The sequence below is a fragment of the Raphanus sativus genome, chromosome 9, assembly GCF_000801105.2.
Source record: "Raphanus sativus cultivar WK10039 chromosome 9, ASM80110v3, whole genome shotgun sequence".
NCBI lineage: Eukaryota > Viridiplantae > Streptophyta > Magnoliopsida > Brassicales > Brassicaceae > Raphanus > Raphanus sativus.
The window spans coordinates 6,883,502-6,903,746 of NC_079519.1; the positions used below are offsets into that span (position 1 = coordinate 6,883,502).

A 20,245-nucleotide genomic window follows, 5' to 3' on the forward strand; every position below is an offset into this window, starting at 1 on the left:
ATGTATGTACTTATAAATAGTCAAAATAATTAGAGAAGACGTAGATTGTGTGCCAAAAGGTGTCTTTATTTTGTTTATAGTTTTTGTTTCATTGTTGTCTTAAAATTTTTTTTCATTTAATTTTAATTGTAAAGTACATCTGCTCTTTGAGTTTCCCATTAAACAACGGATCCGTAATTAACAATCAATTTATTTCATATGTTCCATAATAAATATCATTTTAACATTTTTTCTTTGTTAGACTATGTACTATGGTTGTATAAATTCAACAACTTAATTTACGCTTTTTTACAATCCACATCATCTTCTATTTCTTCCACCTATAAATTCAACACATATATAAATTTTATCTCTACAATGGTTTTGTTTAAAAAAATTCAACACTCTAATTTATATTTTTATTTATATAACTTAGTAGCTATATATATTAATTCAAAAATTTATTGTAATTAAAGTAAATAAATAAAAATGGCATAGTTTGAATAGTTTTTATTTTATTTTTATATTTATATCTCTACTAGTTTAAGAAAATAATATTAAAATATTATTTTAAAAACAATTATACAATAACACAATTGAGTTCATAAAATTAATATTAACAAAAATAGAAATTATAAGAAAAATTGGCATTTTTTATTGAGAAAAAACCTAAGATAACACCAAACCAAGTTTTTGTCACAAAATAGAATCACAAAGAAGAAAATGACCAAAATAAGTTTTACTGAAGGGTAAATATGCATTTATAACCTTTGCAGTTTTAGGAATGTGTTCAAATTTTTAAAAATAAAAAAACAAATATTAAATTTTTCAAAATAAAAAATACTATTTTGGTCATTTTATTTTTTTAATGCTATTTTTTGTGACAAAAACTTAAAAAATGCTATTTGAGAGAATTACTTTTTTTTTATTCTATATCCAAATAAGATGAAACTAGTTTCTATTTATAGATAGTTAAAAATGTTAAATTTTGTTATAATTTTTCTTTTTTAAAAAAGTATATTACTATAAATTAATTAAGTTTAAATTACTAGGTGAAAATAAAAAAAGAATAAAAACTAGATAACCAATAATAAGATAACATGAGTCAGAGTGGGGCTCAATCTATTTGCTTTCAACTAATTGAAAAGATTCAACACCTGTCAATCCACATATGATTTCTTTTTAATTCAACGCATACTGGTTTCAACAGTTGAATAATTTATTCAACAGGTCTATTGTTGATAGTATTATACAAAAAGTATTACTTTACAGTTTCAATATAAATTATACTTATTTTCAGCTGAAAATTAATTGCAAATTGCATTGATTTTATAAATAATTTATTTATCTCAAATATTATTAGTTAGAAAGATGTAATTAATAATAATTTATATATATTTCCTTTATTTTTTAATTTATGTGAAAATATCAAAGTGACATTTATTTAGAAACGGAAAGAGTACCATTTAGTTATTGAATTAAACAATTGGATTCATGAAGAAATGTTTTTTCACCTGTGCGTTTGTATTAAAATATATTCTTATAACAAATTTGCAATTCGATTGCATTGATCTATCACTGTTGGGACAAGAGCATGTTACTGGAAATGCCTTTTTTAATTAAGAAATGCCTTTTTTCATTGCACTATTTTTAAAAAAATCATATCCTATATATTAACCAATTTTTGTTCATATTCAATTCAATTTGTGATGCACAATATGTATATAGAGAATATTGGCAAATAAATAATAAAAAGGTTTACGTGGACAATAAGCAAGCTGACAGAAAAACATAAGCTGAAAATCTTTAAAACATTTTTACGTAAAAGAAACGACACGATCAATTAAATAATGAAATAAGGTATAGAAAAAGAGATCTTGTAAATTGTAACGCATGGACTGCGGAGACGACCACGCTGCCGTAGCCGAACGCCTCGCTTCCTTGACTCGCGCCTGGTCGGGGGTTCCACGTCATCTTCTTTTCCATACATACATACATACATACACCAATACATATGAAGCAGACCAAATTGTAGGCAAAAAGTAATAAAACACACAACAATTCACACGTCCATGGCACATTCAAACCTAGCTACCTTTTCTTTACAACTTATCTCATACGCACACCGATTTTGAGTCAGTATTAATAACCAAAAGTCAGTGTAAACTAGTTCAGATACATTTGTCTGCAAAGTTCATAAATAAAGTTCGACCATAGACTCAAAATTTTCCTGTGATTGTAATTGAGTGCAAACAACCTAATTTAAAAACTCTACAGTTCTAGATTTTGGTCCGCTCAATATCCAAAGATTTAATAAACACGACATGTTCATTAACATTGTAGCTTTTTTTTTTGCTAAACATATTGTAGCTAATTTAGTTGGAGGGACACCACTGATTCCTTAATTAGTATAGAAACAACAAGTAGCATAGTTATGAAATTATGATGATGGTGAAAATATTAAATTTTTGTTAGGGAGTGGATCCAAGATGCCAGAGGTGAATGAGCTAAGCAAACCCAAGAAGACATGAAAACGAAGCACAAGAAGCATATTTTCTTAGGTTTGAAGCAATCAATAATTTATTTCGTAATAATCATGGTGATAAGTGATAATATAAATTCACTTATTTTATAACTTGGGATTCGAAGAAGAAGACTCGAAGATCCGACATGGGAGGCACAGAAAATGTTTAAAACCTACCTCGGTTACATGGATTTCAACTGATTTTGATCAAAATTTCAGTTTATTTTAATCTCCCAATTAATTTGTCTCGATTTTTGTTTCTTCGATTCTACAGACATACGTTAATGTTTGCTTATTTCACTCCCCGATGATAACTAAAAATTAAATAACAATCAAACAATCGCCCGCTGATTTTGGTCTGTTTCAAACCAAACACAATGATAATCATCATTGTTCGTTTATCTACACTCGCACAAGTGCAAAAGATAAATCACTCGAACCTTATATATAAGCCCCCAATTAATTATACTTACAAGGCCCAACTGAAACGGTATGGGCCCATGTTTCTCCTAGCTCTCCGTCAGTATCCAGTTATGTATATTCAGCTTTTAGTTGTGTCACTATCACTCTTATCAGAGATTCTTTCACCTTCTGGAGCTCCAATCTTATTATATTTATGATCACTGAGGTGTTAAAACAATACATCGAAGCTTGTTTTGATTGAGACAAACAATGTAATTTCTTTCAAGATGTCAATATTTTAGCTTTAAACTAAATTAGTAAACCAACTAAGTAGCAGCTTAATGAAAGGCCATTTCTTGCAAGCCCAACAAGTTGATACTTAGTCTGTCACCGGCGTGAATTTCCGATAAATCAATACAATTAAAACAAACAGCAGCCATTTTTTTTGACATCCCCATGATTTTCTAAAATATTTACAACAGTGCCACTCCTAAATTATAGGTAAATATATTGTTACTTATCATCTAATTAAAATAGGACCATTGAATTATTTTTGAGATTTTGTTCCTAATTATAAGGAAACTAAATTGCAACACACCATAAAAAGGCGCTATATCAAATAAGTACATTTTTCTCTTCTCTATTTCGTAGACTTCTATTTTTTTTTTAATGAAAAAGAGTTTTAGTTCAAAGAGTCATGGAGATTACTAAAACACAATCTAATTTGTTAACATATGTATGGTCTTCTTCTTTCTTTTTTTTTTCTTCCACCATATTTATAACTCAAGATATCTCATTCATTTATTCTTTAAATATTAAGTGTATATTTAAAGTGGTTTTAAGATGATAACAATCTTAATATTTTATTTATAAATCTATCATTAAAAATATATATTTAAATCAGTTAGTTATCAAATACAAGATATATTTGTATAAACCAAGATAAATTTGTATAAAAAGTTTTAAGCTTCGAAATATCAAGAGACGTAAACCGAACTGAAGCAGAACAAAAAAAATGAAACAAAAAAAGAAATAAAAACTGAACCTGAAACAAAATCAGAACCAAATCAAGAACCAAGTAGATATTTAAAAATCCAAAAAATACAGTTTATATAACTTAAATATTCATATTATTTTTATTTTTTGAACAAAAATATTAATTATATTTTAGTTTTAAATTTATCAAATATTTTAAAAATCCTAATTATAGACCAAATTATCCAAAAAATTATTATTTTACTTTTACCCGAAATATATAAATTTATCCTAATTTTCTGAAGAACTGAAACACGATAATATTTTTTTTCATATGTTAAAATTTATTTGAGCTATACGATAGTTTATATAAAATATGATTTTGTATTTGAGATTATCCAAAAACGAAAATCAAACCAGAAAATAACTGAAATTGAAATTTTATCGGATTATTATCATTATTCCCCGAACCAAACCGAACTAAAATAATCAAACCAAAATCAAATTCAATTCATAAATAACCGAACATTTTATATAGCTCATGAACCAAAAATAAACAGAAATCCAAAATATAACCGAACCAAAAACCAAAAAAAATTTTGAAACCGCACGCAAACCTAAATATATTAGTGAAAAAACTAACGGGTTAATAAATTTATCAGAAAAACTTATTCCGCGCTTTTCAAAGCGCGGGTCAAAACCTAGTAACTTTTTAAAGTATAACTAGTTAATCAGTAACTTTTCTTTTTTGCAAAAATGAGTTTTATCAAACCTCTTTTTAATGAAACTGAGGAGTATGCAAAGTTTGGCATATCACATGCCATATGAGATCAAACCGTTCCTGGACTATATTAACTTGTAGTATTCAATATTTATTAATTTAGTTGTTGCTCCTGCATAAGAATAAGAATCTTTTGCTGAAGAGTGAAAAGGCGAAAAGAGAAAAGAGGGTTTCGATCGTAACTCTTCCGATTCCGACCGGCGTACGTGGGCTCTTTCAGCCACGGTGTTGGTCGGAATCGTAGGTTAGTTGTCTAGTTTAGTTTGTCTAGGTTTTAAGCGGCGCCGCGGTTTTTATGGGCGGTTATGGTTTTGGTTCCCGGGAGACGGTGGTTCATCCATTGCGTTCTAGTGGTTTGACTCTGAATCCTATACCTCTGATACAGTTGTCGGCGGTGGATTTTCGGTAGTCGGTTGATGTGGTCCCGGTGTTGTACCGGTGGTTCTGTTCTGTCTTTACAGCCTCGACTTCTCGCTGAGAAAGGAGTTGGTGATTCGAGCCTCCGTTGACGGTTGATTTCGGTTCCGGCGGAGATTTTCAGCTATTCCAGATGACGAAGCGTCTTTTTTTGCCACGCGTCTCTGTACTGTTGCGGATTTACACGTGGAGGTGTGCGTTTTGCGTGGAGCGGTGGCGTTCTGTTTTCGTGTTTTTTTTTGTTGGGCTGGAGCTAGTTCTCTAATGGGCTTTGTGTACCCGATTGAGTTCTATAAGTGGGCCGGTTATGGGCCTTGTATTTCGTTTTTGTTTTATATATATTACCTTTGATGGAAAGTAATCCAACAACACATATATGTATAACGGAGTTTTAACAAAAAAAAAAGATACAGATAAGGAAATCAAATATTTCACTTAAATAACTAAAAAAAAAAACATTCAAGCCTTTCTCTATAAACCCAATTTACCGCAGTATTTCCTTAGTGGAAAAGATATGCACTAAATGTTTTTGATTGTAAATTGTAATAGTTTATTTCTTCGACCGGCTATTTAGAATTAATATTAGGTTTTGCTAACTAAAGGTGCATTAAATAAATGCGATATTATCCTTCAACTAAATCGATGAAAACTCCTAAGCTACAACTAGTTTTATTGAACTTTGATGTATTTTACAAATTCGTCTCGTAGTTACACATTTTTCAGGGGCACAAGCAACCAACCAAGCCACCAGAGAAATAAGCAAAATAAGCAACAGCAGGTTATTTGTATGAAATAATCTCAAACCCTTGTTAGTAAAACGATATCAACACAAAATGATCAAAACCCGTTACATGTAATAATAATATGCGTCTAAGATTGAAATAATAAACCCTTCTAACCTTGATATGTTTTCTTTTGATAAACCATTATTACCCCATTTACACTGGATAGGATCTCTGCCTTTCCTTAATTATATATACGTAATAATTTCATTTTATATCATCTCCATAAATCTCAAACGCCTCATATCTTTTATGATCCAGCCAGCAAAATACTCACACATTTCTTCTCTCTTGTCTCTATCTCTTCACACGAACATTCATCATGAGTCAAGAACACAAAAACACAACTCCAACACCAAAAGCTTCGTTATTGTTGATGGAGGATAACTTATGCAAGAGAGGATCAGAGATCTCAAGAAGCTCATCGGTGGGAGTTTCTTCAAGACCCTTCTATTATTACCATCATCGGAGTCTCGACGATGGAGTTCCTTTCAAGTGGGAAATGCAGCCAGGAACTCCGATCAATCCTCCCCCTGAAGAAATCGTTCCACCGATTACCCCTCCTCCCGCGCACCTCGGCCGTAGCCTCACTAAACCTTCGTTCGGAGAATCAAATAAACGTTCTTTTTTTCCGGCGAACGTTAAGCTTTGGAAATGGAAGAATATTCGTAACAAATATTTCTCTAAATGGTCAAACCAAAACATGCTTACTCGAGGTAACTTAAGCGTTACATATATATATATATATATATTTTTAGATTAAAAACATTTATGCAAATCATCATTTACGTTTTGTTACTAGTGGAATATTGTGTTTCTAGCTTTTAATTTGAAAATCTTTTATCAAAAAAAAAATATTGTGTTTCTTCAGTTTTTTTTTTGGATCAAATTGTGTTTCTTCAGTTATTTTAAGTTTCATTAGTAATGATGTTTTAATTTTTGTATGTATATACGAGTAAACTCTTTACACAAACATTTAATTTGCATGTATGATACATATATCAGATTATAAGAATGCTCGTCACGGTGGTTCAAATTCTTGTGGTGAATTGGAGAGAACTAAGGAGTCTGAGGATTACAGATCGAGCTCTTCTTCTTATTCTTCATTATCATCTTCCTCCAAAGATCGGAGATAGGTTAAGCATTACGAGTTATTTAATAATATTTACGTTGGCGTCTTTAACTTTGTAAGATTTTTAATAATAAGCATTCTGTTTAATCACTCGTTTATGTGTTCTAACAAATTAATCTTAACGAATACATTCGTCTTTCTTTTACCAAAATTTGATCCGTTCTAAACTCGTCCAAGATATCATATGTGCCATTCTACCGAAAGCACGGTCTAGCCGTTCTTCGCGTTTGCCAAATTTTAGCTATATCAAAATAGGGCCGACCATCTTTATTGGCAAATTCTAAAGTTTTATAGAGTAATTAACTTCTTTTTTTTTGGGGTAAAATTCTACAATTTTATCGACAATCTTTACTGTGACTGGATTGCGGAATAGTAAAATATAAATTGTATTGATAACATTCATCAAAAATTAACAATATTAATTTGTTTAAAATATTATAAAATATAAAAACAAAACTTATTAAAAATATTTTACTTCTTATTATAATTTTTTAACTTATTTTTCAATATATTTAATAATAACTTGACATCTTAAATAATAGTAAATTAAATTATATTCACTTTTATCTCATATAAAATTATTTATTTAAAATCGGTATTTGTTTAAGGTGTAATAAGTTATTATATATAATTAAGGATATTTGCACCCAATAACCATAAAAAAATATTTCACCATATAACCATTTGTTAGTGCATAAAAATATAAATTTTAAAATTCCATTTTGTTTTCCCTATCAAAAAAATAATCAACTAGCAAAATTGATAGGTGTTTAGAATAGTCATTCCTGAATATTTAAAACTTTTAATATTTTTAGTTTATAACACAATCACGTAAATTGTTATGTTCCACCTTATATTTAAAGGTTTGTTTATTTATTTTCCACTACATTCTTGAAAAACATGCACATAATGCATTGAACTCAGCTGGAACAGCAGATATGTAAAGAATTTTAACCAAAATTAATTATTCTATTATATGTGATAGCAGAGAGGTAAACACGCAGAAGTAGTACAACTAAGATATATTTATTTTTGAGATAATTTGCTGTATATACACAAAAACAACTAAAATTAGGAAACTACCCTAAATGCATAGAAATCTCCAATCTCTGTAGCAATATACACACAAAATGACTATTTTACCCCTGCCCTAAATTCATCTTACTTCTCTTTCTTTCCCGATTCTCCATCTCTTGTTCTACCCTCATTTTATTTCTCTTTCTTTCCCCACCATCAATCTTTCACTTATTTTCTAATCCATAGTGAATTCTTCAAATAATTCATCTTCTTTTTGAATCCCATTAATCATCATCAGCTATGTTTTTAACTAATCTCCTCCTCTCCAACTCGTCATCTTCACCATCGCACATCAATAACATTGATGGTTGAAGTGCCATGTATACTAGTGAATCATAGATTCAAAAAATATCAAAGCTCCAAATATATTTTCTAGGATATCAGTTCAAAACACAATTATAAATTTTCCTCCCAATTTATGTTTTTTTCAATTAAAATTTCTGAACTGAAAATCAATGGAAGAACAAGGGATTGCAATGAAAATTACATAGATAACTATTAAGTTAGAACGATAACCTATTTTGTAACATCTAACAAACTATGTATCAGTTAAGGGCAATTATTTCTGAATATTTAATCACCCATTTTCAAAAAGGTCTAACATGTTTGATAGCAGCTAACTATACATGTATATGCTAAAGATTAAGTTATCATGTTAATCTATAATGAAACACCTAACAAACTATGTATCATATGAATACAACTATATTGTACAAAGGAAGTTTAACACTAACTTTAACTCAATATTTTATATAAATTGTTAGCAGATAATCTGTTTATTACAAATTAATACTTATCATATAACAAAATCAATGATCTTAATGTACTATATTATTTAGCACTTAAACATATGGTTGGTGTAACTTATTAGTTTACATATGATACAATAATGATTAACCGTCAAAAAGACAGAAACTAACATATAAAGATTACGTTAGCATGATAACCTGTTTTGTAGCATTTAACAAATCATATATATAGCTAACACAAGCCACTTCAATGTTCTTACACATAAATTTTTAAAATCATCAACATATTTTGTAACGGTTAAAAAAACATATATCAGTTAATAACAATACACTATGTAAAAAATTTACAAACCACATCTTTTGTTAACATCTACTGACATTTGATTTATCAACACGTGAATTGAAAAGATCTCTCTTGTAGTGTCATGTACTCACCTGAAACCTTCAAAATCGTGGTCAACATCAAACAAATTGACATGAAGACTAGTGTAGATGAACTCCTCAAGAAGATAATATTCTTTGCATCCACAATAGTGGAAATAGAAAAAGAATCCATTTGTTTTGTGCAAGAGATTAGAAATAATACAAAAAGAGAATGAATAATATTATTTGGGTAAGAGATAAAGTTATAAAGAAATACAGGGAGAGAAGGAAGAAGGGTTGTTCAAAAAAGAAGAGAGAAAGAAGAAGGGAGTTTGGGTAGATACGAGAGAGAGAAGTTAGAAGAGAGTTTGGGCAGGCAGGGCATGGGCAGGGACAAGAGCAAGGGTAGGGACAATATTGGGGTTTAGAAATATCAATAGTGCTTAGGGTATTTACTTAAATATGGATTTTTTGGTGTATATGGAGCCTAATATCTCTTTATTTTTTTATGTGGTACCACAAATTTTTTTAATTTTACTTCCAAAATATAATTATGTACAAACTTGTACAACCCAAAACCCGGTACAACTACATGTTATTAGAAGACGTAGTTATATCGGTTAAACCAATCATAAATATTTTTCTCTTAGTTATATTAGTTGTATTATTTATACCAATAGTATTATTCTACTTTTCTTCTAACTTTGTGTCTAATAAGCTTTAATTTTTTTATGGAGGTATTTCAGTATTTTTATTGATAATATTCAAATATTTTCCAAATATATGTAATGCCTATAGAAAATCATATATAAAATCATTGAGATATCATCTCTTCATATCAAAATATATAAGTTTCACCATATTATTATTGTACATGTGTTTGTAATTGCTCTATTTCTTATCATCTATATAAAGAAAATGGATGTTGGGGTCAGAGGCTTATCACCCAATGTTAAAACAACACAAATCAAGTGTACAGTTAAACTATTAATAATACTATTGATGTAATCCAAACACCAAACATGAATTCTCATGTATTCTTATAAATTTGAGTTGGATTATGCATCATGTTAATTTTATTAATAACATTAACATCCCATAGAAAATCATATATATCATCATCATTCATTGCTTATTTATGCAAATATATTTTCTTTAAATCAAAATTTTTATGATAATCTGAGTAGATTTTGCAGAACATAAAAATAAAAACCAAAATCATATTGTGAAATACAATAAACAATGATGTATCGTTTTTTCCTATCAAAATATGCAAGTTTCACCATATTCTTGTTACCTTGTATCTATGTGTTAACAGTTGCACCGGTTGGACTGTTATTGTTATAGTCCAATCACCAAATTTGCACTATACTCTTATAAAATTTCTTATGCTGCAACCTTTTCTAGGTCCACTTCTACTTCATTCGGTTCCAGAAACAAAAAGATGAAAGGGTAATATTTCTCAGAAATAGTACAACTCGTAAACAAAACATTATCCAAACTATATATTATTAAAAACCAAAAACATGTATTTTTCCACATGTAAGCGAGGAAAGATTAGACCAACATGTCCTTTTATTTCTATATCGTTTTATTTTCTACCATCATTCATACGCTGAAAACAAAAACTAAATTTCAAAATTGTACTAGTTATATGTGCTCTAATTGTACCATTTATACTAGTTCTAATTGTACTAGTTAGAGTTGTACTAGTAATATTTTGTTTTCTCTTTATCATGAATTCATACATATAAATGAAATTCGATTTTGAATAAGATAGAATTGATTAAATATGACTATGGGATGATTGATTTGAGATTTTTTTTTAAAAGAGAAAATCAGTGAATATTTGAAGAAAATTTTGATTTTGTTTTAAAATGAAAAAGTTAAAGAAACATCAATGGAGAAAGACAAAGAAGAAAAGTTAGGGTTAAAAGTCGGGTCGGGTTATGGGTCATATTACACGGGTTGGATTCTGGGTAGGATAAGAATGGCATTGATCTGTAAATATGTTGAAATCCTTACGTTTTTAAGATATTTTTTCTAAATTTTGATTTAAATTCAAATGTAAAATAAAATAAAATAAAATAGACATAGCGTTATTTTAGAAAAATGTGAGTCCAAGTGGATCAAGACATAATTTAATTCATAAAAATACCTTCACGTTCTTTCTTCCTTCTACGCGACGCGTAGTGACAGGACCGGCTTATAGATCATAAGGGTTCTTGGGCAAAAAAAAATTTAGACTCTTTAATAGTTAAAATTACAAATTTAGCATGTTTTTTCAAAAAAAATTTATTGTTTAAAATGTTATTAAATTTAGATATGAAATTATATAAATTAAAAAAATTAGAAATACATGTAAATTTATTTTTGTACTTAACAAAATTTAGTTTTTTCTTTAAAAAACAATTTTTTCAAACCTAGTGAAGGTACGTTTACACACCACCTCAACTTTGTTTCTTAAAATCTCTCTCTCCTTTATAGATACCTATATTTATCATCTGTTTTGGTTTACCCTCTTAATATTCTAGTTTCAGGCTCTGACTTTTAGCATGAGAATTTACGTCATAGTTTTAAAGACATGAGTGTGTTGTGTGTATAGCCGTTACAAAAGAAACCTAGTAACCTTCACTAGTCTTTTGTTCAAAAGTAACCTTCACTAGTTAGGATGAGTTTCTGAGCTAAAGGAAAAGTCCGAAACAATTACGTCATTGTTAGTGAAGTGTGTACGTGAAGGTGTACGAACCATAATTGCACGTAACATATGTTGCGACGCTGTATAATTTGTCCCCACCACATCCACCATCCGACTTATTCCGAATTTCTTCTTCACAATTTTTTTTTCTTCTTCACAATTTTCGTTTGTATCCTAACTAAAGACCTACCATAACAAAGTTGTATTAATTTGTACATATGCATGATTTTTTTATATGCAGGATTTTTCATTTCTAAATAAATACGTTAGGGACAATCATGCATATTTTTTTAGAAATATGCATGATTTTTTATTTCTAAAAATATGCATGATTGTTCCTAACATATTTATTTTGTTAACTTTATTTTGTTATTAATAACCATACACTGATACACGCACATTAAAATGATTAACTTCGATATGATTTCACAATATACATTTATCACATGTCCCCATTTTTTTTACATTGTCCCCATTTTTATAGGTCTTTATTTAGCAAAAATTCCAATACCATTGTATATAATTTTGTGTCTTAATTCAATGGACTGGACAATAGAGTAACTCAGTGGCCTAATAACTAAAAGAATATAGCCATAGAACTAAATATCTATTTTACACTAATATTTTTATTTTTCTCTTTGTTTTCTCAAGTTTTCCTTGTCAAAAAACTATTAAGCCTTTTTCAGCTAAAAACTCCACAGAACTAAATTCAGTGATGTTGTATATTGGCATTCATTTTCTGTTTTGTTTTAAGCCCTGAAATGTTAGGGTTGGCTCCGACTGTTCTTGACTTCTTGGCGAGGTGAAATATTCTGATTATACATAATTATTTTAATGTGGGGATATGATAATTAGAACGTTTTTAATAAAAACCTTTCACAAAAAATGATAGCTTTAGAGAGGGGAATATGATTATTTATGTTTGCCTTTTTTGAGAAAAAATTAAAACTATCGTGTTATGTTATGTACAATATATATTTTTTAAAAAAAAATTATGTACAATATTTTAGCAGATTATCCCAAGATAATCCAATGTGATTCAAATATTTTGAAAAAGACAACTAAAACCTGAAAATTGATTTATCTATAAACTTTATTATTATCCAAAATTTTGAGTATACTAATTATATTTCGGAAATATTTTAATATAGTATTTTTAATAAAATTTTGAGAAAGGGAAAATTTGAAAGAAACGGGTATACCCATCCATGTAAAATTAATAGGATTCGATGCTAATTGGGTTTCCAATTGAAACTTTGATAATTTGTTTTAATGAGATTTTGTGTTCTAAGAACGAAAACTTCTAATAAATTGAGCTACATCTCTATGTGTAGCGTATATATATGAAATAATAAGACAACAATATCCTCGATGAACAATTTCAATAACGTGACGAGCCTTTTTTATAAATATCTCATTGACAAAGCGATAACAACCAAGTTAACAAAAACAAAATAAAAAAGAGAGATAGCTTAACATGTTACCAAAGAAAAAAAATAAATAAAAAAGAGAGATGATAATTTTTCAGAATAATCCCCTTTTCCAACTCGTTGGGCTGGGAATATAAAAAAAATCGAGAGACCTAAACTGCATCGTTTATCGGTACAAGGGGATATAAATAGAGCGACCGAATAGCCAACGTAAGTTCACCTTCACTTGCTCTCTTTTCTTTTAAGAATCTGGTTCGTTTCAATTCAATTTCTCTCTGTCCATTCTTTATATTTTCTTCTTTTTGTACCTCGAATATATCTTCATCATCGTTACTTTATTTTCTTGCTCAACTTTCCGCAGTTTTGTCTGAATGATTTTCTAACGATATTTTTATATATGTTTTGATTCTGAAGAAGGCCAGAGCCAAAACATGGTGGGTGGTGGTGGTTCTCTTGAGGATATCAAGAACGAGAATGTTGATTTGGTATGAATGTTCTTTCTTTAAACACTTTGTAATAACTAAATCTTTAAACTCCTTATATTCGTTGCTTCTGTTTAACTTGTTTGGTGAACTAAAACATAACGTATTAGTGGAGTTTGGCGATATGTTTTCACTACTCAACGGTTGCGCTGTTCTTTTACATTGATTCGATCCTGTTTTTTTTTTTCAATTTTCATTCGAGATTATTCGTTTGATTGATGAGAATGATAAAAATTCATGAAAAAACAGAACATACTTCAGGTTTTCTGGTGTTTTTTTCACTTTTTTTCTTTTTCTTCTACCAGATTTTCAGTATCTATAGAAATCGTAGAATCACGGGGATTTAGCTAGCAATTATGTTAAGTAATTACCAGATAAAGTAGTAATATTATTTGTTTTAAAAAGTAGTAGTATTATTAAGTAGTACTCTTTGCTTTGACATGATTCTTTTTTGGGGTTTACCTTTTTTGAAAATTCTTTCTTAAATGACGTTTTATTAGTGAATTTGTTGGTATACATTAATACGTTTTGGAATTTTTCATACTCGAGGAAAATTGCATAACCATTCTTAATCACGTCCCCTAGATGAACCTAATTTCAATATTCACCTGATTTTCGGGACTCGGTTAAAGTATCACAGTTTGGATTTATTCCTATCACTTTATTCCGTTGTAACGAACCTTGACTATTGGGCCTTTTACAACAGAATCTATTACACCTGTTAAATTTATCTTTTTAATAGTTCTATAAACTGTTATAAAAAAATTCTAAAAACATATTTTTTTTTTGTTTTATTGCTGGTAGTAGTAGTCAGTAGTCTGGTAGATGATTTTTTTTCTTTGAAAATCAGTTTTTCCCTTTTGACCATATTTATAAGTAGTTTGTTTTGTTCTGATGTAGTTGGGCCGTTAGAAGAAAGTAAGGAACCATAGTCAGCATATATAAGATGAAACAACATAGATACGACTGTTTGATTGTTTCCATTGCTAGAATTGAATAAGAGTTTGATATTTATTTCTTATGTGCCTTAGAGATTTATTAGCTTACAACAAAGTTATGAGAGAATAGAATCATGTCAAAGTACTATTAATATTAATTGCAGGAGAAAATCCCAATAGAAGAAGTGTTTCAGCAGTTGAAATGCAGCAGAGATGGACTATCTGGAGCAGAAGGAGAAAGCAGACTCCAGCTCTTTGGTCCAAACAAACTCGAGGAGAAGAAGGTAACACTAAACTTGTCTTATGTAGTTTTTTTCTTGTCTTAAGAAGAACTCATTAATGGATTATTAAATGACGTGATTAATTATTTAACCTTAAAACAGGAAAGCAAGATACTTAAGTTCTTGGGTTTTATGTGGAACCCTCTCTCTTGGGTCATGGAAGCAGCTGCAATCATGGCTATTGCCTTGGCTAATGGCGATGGACGTCCACCTGATTGGCAAGACTTTGTTGGTATTGTTTGTCTTTTGGTTATTAACTCAACCATCAGCTTTTGGGAAGAAAACAACGCTGGAAATGCTGCTGCTGCCCTCATGGCTGGTCTTGCTCCCAAAACAAAGGTTCCCTTTCAACCTCTCATGTTAGCTCTCACTATTCCACTAGATTAATTGCTCCACAAGTAACAACTAACAACTAACAACATATGTTGTGCAGGTTTTAAGAGATGGCAAATGGAGTGAGCAAGAAGCGTCTATTCTTGTTCCTGGAGATATCGTGAGCATCAAGTTAGGTGACATCATTCCTGCTGATGCACGTCTTCTAGAAGGCGACGCTTTAAAAGTTGACCAATCTGCTTTAACCGGTGAATCCCTCCCTGCTACAAAAGGTCCAGGAGAAGAAGTTTTCTCCGGTTCCACTTGCAAGCAAGGCGAGATTGAAGCGGTTGTGATCGCCACTGGTGTCCACACCTTCTTCGGCAAAGCAGCTCATCTTGTCGACAACACAAACCAAGTGGGACATTTCCAGAAAGTCCTTACCGCAATAGGAAACTTCTGCATCATTTCCATTGCTGTTGGTATTGTGATTGAGATCATAGTTATGTACCCTATCCAGCGCAGAAAGTACAGAGACGGTATAGATAACCTCCTTGTGCTTCTGATTGGTGGCATCCCCATTGCAATGCCTACTGTTCTGTCAGTGACAATGGCTATTGGCTCCCACAAGTTGTCTGAACAAGGAGCTATCACTAAAAGAATGACAGCCATTGAAGAGATGGCTGGTATGGATGTTCTTTGCAGTGACAAGACCGGGACGCTGACGCTAAACAAGCTTAGTGTTGACAAGAACCTGATTGAGGTTTGTGCTAGAGGCGTTGAGAAAGAAGAGGTGTTGCTTTTAGCTGCTAGGGCTTCAAGAACAGAGAATCAAGATGCTATTGATGCTGCTATGGTTGGAATGCTTGCTGATCCTAAAGAGGCAAGAGCTGGTATCAGAGAGGTTCACTTCTTCCCATTCAATCCAGTTGACAAGAGAACAGCACTTACTTACATTGATGGTAATGGAGACTGGCACCGAGTAAGCAAAGGAGCTCCAGAGCAGGTAAACTAATAATCTGACTTTGTGTTACTTGCAAGTCAAGTTATGTCTCTAACCTTTTTGATTATATATTCAGATTCTTTATCTGTGCAACGCAAGAGCTGACCTGAGGAAGAGAGTCCACACAGCAATTGATAAGTACGCTGAGCGTGGACTGAGGTCATTAGCCGTTGCAAGACAGACAGTACCTGAGAGAACAAAAGAAAGCTCAGGTGGTCCATGGGAGTTCGTTGGTGTGTTGCCGTTGTTTGATCCTCCAAGACATGATAGTGCAGATACCATTAGAAGAGCGTTAGACCTTGGTGTCAACGTCAAGATGATTACAGGTGATCAACTTGCTATTGCCAAAGAGACTGGACGTAGGCTAGGGATGGGATCAAACATGTATCCATCAGCTTCTCTTCTTGGTAATCACAAGGATGCAAACCTAGCTGCTATTCCCGTTGAAGAGCTCATTGAGAAGGCTGATGGCTTTGCTGGTGTTTTCCCAGGTTGGTTAACAAGAGTTTTGTTGTGTTCATAAGCTTGCTCTCCCTCTCTCTCTATATATCTTACACGCTCCTTCTTTGTTTACGTAGAGCACAAGTATGAGATTGTGAAGAAGTTGCAAGATTTGAAGCATATATGTGGAATGACTGGTGATGGAGTGAATGATGCTCCTGCTTTGAAGAGAGCTGATATTGGTATAGCTGTTGCTGATGCTACAGACGCTGCACGTGGCGCTTCTGATATTGTTCTCACTGAGCCTGGACTCAGTGTTATCATCAGTGCGGTGTTAACAAGCCGAGCAATCTTCCAAAGAATGAAGAACTACACGGTGAGAGTTCTGCATGCTTCTCTCTTTAGCTATATAGCTTTTATAAAACATATACTAACTTCACTTATGTTATGTTCTTTTTAAACAGATATATGCAGTCTCAATCACCATCCGTATAGTGGTAAGTAATCAAAACTTGTATGTATTGTTTCATTGTAATAGCATCATATAATCTCTTAGGTTTATGATCTCTCCTTTGTGCCCTAATCTTTTACAGTTTGGGTTCATGTTAATCGCTTTGATATGGAAGTTTGACTTTTCGCCATTCATGGTTTTGATCATTGCTATCTTAAACGATGGAACAATCATGACTATCTCAAAGGACAAAGTGGTGCCTTCCCCAACACCAGATAGCTGGAAACTCAAAGAAATCTTCGCAACCGGCATTGTCCTTGGTGGCTACATGGCTTTGATGACTGTTGTTTTCTTCTGGGCTGCTTACAGAACCGACTTCTTCCCGGTATATACATTCTCTCCTCAATCAAGTTACCTATCACATAACCAATAACTCTCTTTGTTTCTTTCCCTCAGAGAACATTCCATGTGCGAGACTTGAGAGGAAATGAACATGAAATGATGTCTGCTTTGTATTTACAAGTCAGTATTGTGAGCCAAGCTCTTATCTTCGTCACTCGATCAAGAGGCTGGTCTTTTCTTGAACGACCTGGATGGCTCTTGCTTATTGCCTTCTGGATTGCACAAGCGGTAAATGAACAGAACACGGTTCTGTTTCTTGCTTTCTTGATTTAATTATACTCTTTTCTCATATGCATTCACAACTTTGATCTTGTAGATTGCAACGGGTGTTGCGGTTTTGGCAAATTGGGAGTTTGCTAGAATCAAAGGAATAGGGCTTGGATGGGCTGCTGTTATCTGGCTTTACAGTCTTGTCTTTTACATTCCTTTAGACATGCTTAAGTTTGCAATCCGTTACATACTATCTGGAACCGCATGGAACAATCTCATTGACAACAAGGTATGTTTTCTTGATTACTTGTTTGCCACGTTTTCTTTTTCTGATACGTCTTCTTCAAGACAAGCCTCTCTTTATGTCTGAATAATAATAATAAAAACAGACTGCGTTTACGACTAAGCAAAAGTATGGAATAGAGGAGAGAGAGGCACAATGGGCTCTTGCACAGAGGAGTTTACACGGTCTTCAGAATCAAGAAACGAGTAATGTTTACCCTGAGAGAGGTGGTTACAAAGAAATTTCTGAGATCGCAGAGCAAGCCAAGAGACGAGCTGAGATTTCAAGGTACTAATAATTTACAGTTTTTAAAACGTTAAAGTAAATTTTTGAGTCTCTCTGGATAGTGATGCCGTAATATTCTTAAATTTTTAGTCATAAATTAAACAAAAATCTGAGGTTTACTATTTCTTTTCTTTATTTTTTTTTTTTGTTTTTTCATTGTTTTGTTAAAGTTCCAGGAGAGTTTGATTCTTTAGCAAGTAAAAACTCAGATCCAGAGAAGCTGACGATATCTGAGGGTTTCTTGTGAGTAACGTCAGGGTTTCTTAATATGTTGTTATTGTTGGTTGAAGGCTTAGGGAACTTCATACGCTTAAAGGACATGTAGAGTCAGTGGTGAAGCTGAAGGGTCTTGATATTGAGACGGCTGGTCACTACACCGTTTAATTAAAGATGGACTCAGTTTTAACAGGAACATGGTTAAGGGAGAAGAAGAAGAAGGTTTTATAAGAAAAGAGGGAATAAGTACTTTTTATTGTTTTTAGTTTTGATGTTTCTGTTAAATTCCTTTAAACTCCAGGAGTTTCTTTTAACTTCTTCCTTGATTTTAGACTTTAATTATAATTATGTTTCCAGTTTGCTTTATGTTGGAGACAAAAAGATCATAGTATAATTTAATGACATCTTACGGGGTTTATGCAATGTTAGACATACATAAATATGTGAATATAGCAAAACCAGAGATTCACTGCATTGCAAATTGCTTTAAGTTTCAAAGGTTGTTATATGCTTAATTACGTTTCGCTTCATTATCCTTATGTCTACTTACACAAGTAATTTATTCTGAATTTCAAACAAACACCAAAGACCTAATATACGATTTTATGGAATCTCTAAAGGGAACAGAAAGAAAGCAATTTTTTTTTTTTAAACACTGGAATTACAGGGTGGAATCCGATTGAAGGATACATAGCCAGCAAGAACAAGTTCTTCTGGAATAAAGCCCTAAGAAAGGGAAGCTAACAACAAACAAGAACAACTGGAAGATGAAACAAAATCTAACTTACAGAAATCAGATCAGATAATCAAATTAACACCTTAAGAGGAAGAGAATACAACCGACAAGAAGGATTTGATTGAGCGTAATCCGTAGGTCGAGCTTTATTGAGGTAGCACACACAAGAACTCATTATATTGCTCCAAACATCAAAGGAGCCACGAGTAAGACATGCATGTAACTATCCTTGGAAGAAGTGGTGAGAACTTGATTTGACCAAACTACTTCCAACGACAAGAGGACGAAAGAGCCGAAGCTCCAAATCCATTGAATCGAGCCGGAAAAGCCATGCAGTAAGACGAGAGAACAGTCACAACCACAATCGACCCGTTGCTACCAGATTCAAGGATAAGCACTCCATCTGTACCCGGAAGATTCACTAACCAAGGTGAGACTAGACAAAACACAGATAAAACAGAGAAGAGGAGACCAGAGTCTGAGCTGCAGAGGAGAACATGCAACCGGCGAGAAAGAGTCCAATCGCCAAAGACAGCGGATAATCTGACCATAACCAGGGACCAAAAGAAATCGCCGCATGCAACCATCCAAAGAGCTAAAACTAGTCAAACTCTCAGATTTATCATCTAATCTAGATCTGAAACTGAAAAGTTAGATTTTAATAACATAAAAACACAACAGAGAGAAGAAGAATTATAAACAAAATTAAAACAACCAACCGACGCCGTAGCTATAGAAGCCAACCGACGCCGGTCGGAGAACAGAGATTGAAAAAAGAAACGCCTATACTCTTAGAGAGGAGAGAGAGCAAACTTTTTAGAGAGATAATGTTGTTACTCAAGGTTCTTGGTCCCAGAGCCTACTGGAGTCCGGTTTGATGAGTACGGTCAATTATT

General features: G+C 31.9%; 1 protein-coding gene and 1 long non-coding RNA gene across 3 annotated transcripts; one reads left to right on the forward strand and one right to left on the reverse strand.

The window, feature by feature from the left end:
• Positions 1 to 8,229: 8,229 nt before the first annotated feature.
• Positions 8,230 to 9,624, reverse strand: LOC108827355 (uncharacterized). The gene is made up of 2 exons (XR_001945648.2): positions 9,254 to 9,624; positions 8,230 to 8,394 (listed from the first exon to the last, which is right to left on the reverse strand). It is a non-coding gene; the product is annotated as an uncharacterized LOC108827355 (long non-coding RNA).
• A 3,763-nt stretch (positions 9,625 to 13,387) lies between these two features.
• LOC108827350 (ATPase 3, plasma membrane-type) lies at positions 13,388 to 19,036 on the forward strand. 2 transcript variants are annotated; one of them, XM_056994565.1, is made up of 13 exons: positions 13,388 to 13,519; positions 13,724 to 13,794; positions 14,894 to 15,013; positions 15,113 to 15,349; positions 15,444 to 16,328; positions 16,402 to 16,816; positions 16,904 to 17,142; positions 17,231 to 17,263; positions 17,360 to 17,602; positions 17,674 to 17,847; positions 17,936 to 18,118; positions 18,219 to 18,400; positions 18,568 to 18,704. In XM_056994565.1, exons 2-13 carry the CDS (start codon positions 13,741 to 13,743, stop codon positions 18,581 to 18,583), a joined length of 2,781 nt encoding a protein of 926 aa, XP_056850545.1. In that variant the 5' UTR covers positions 13,388 to 13,519; positions 13,724 to 13,740; the 3' UTR covers positions 18,584 to 18,704. The 2 variants fall into 2 exon arrangements, with proteins under 2 accessions (XP_056850545.1, XP_056850544.1); XM_056994564.1 differs by having other exon boundaries at positions 13,390 to 13,519; positions 18,688 to 19,036.
• Positions 19,037 to 20,245: the final 1,209 nt, after the last annotated feature.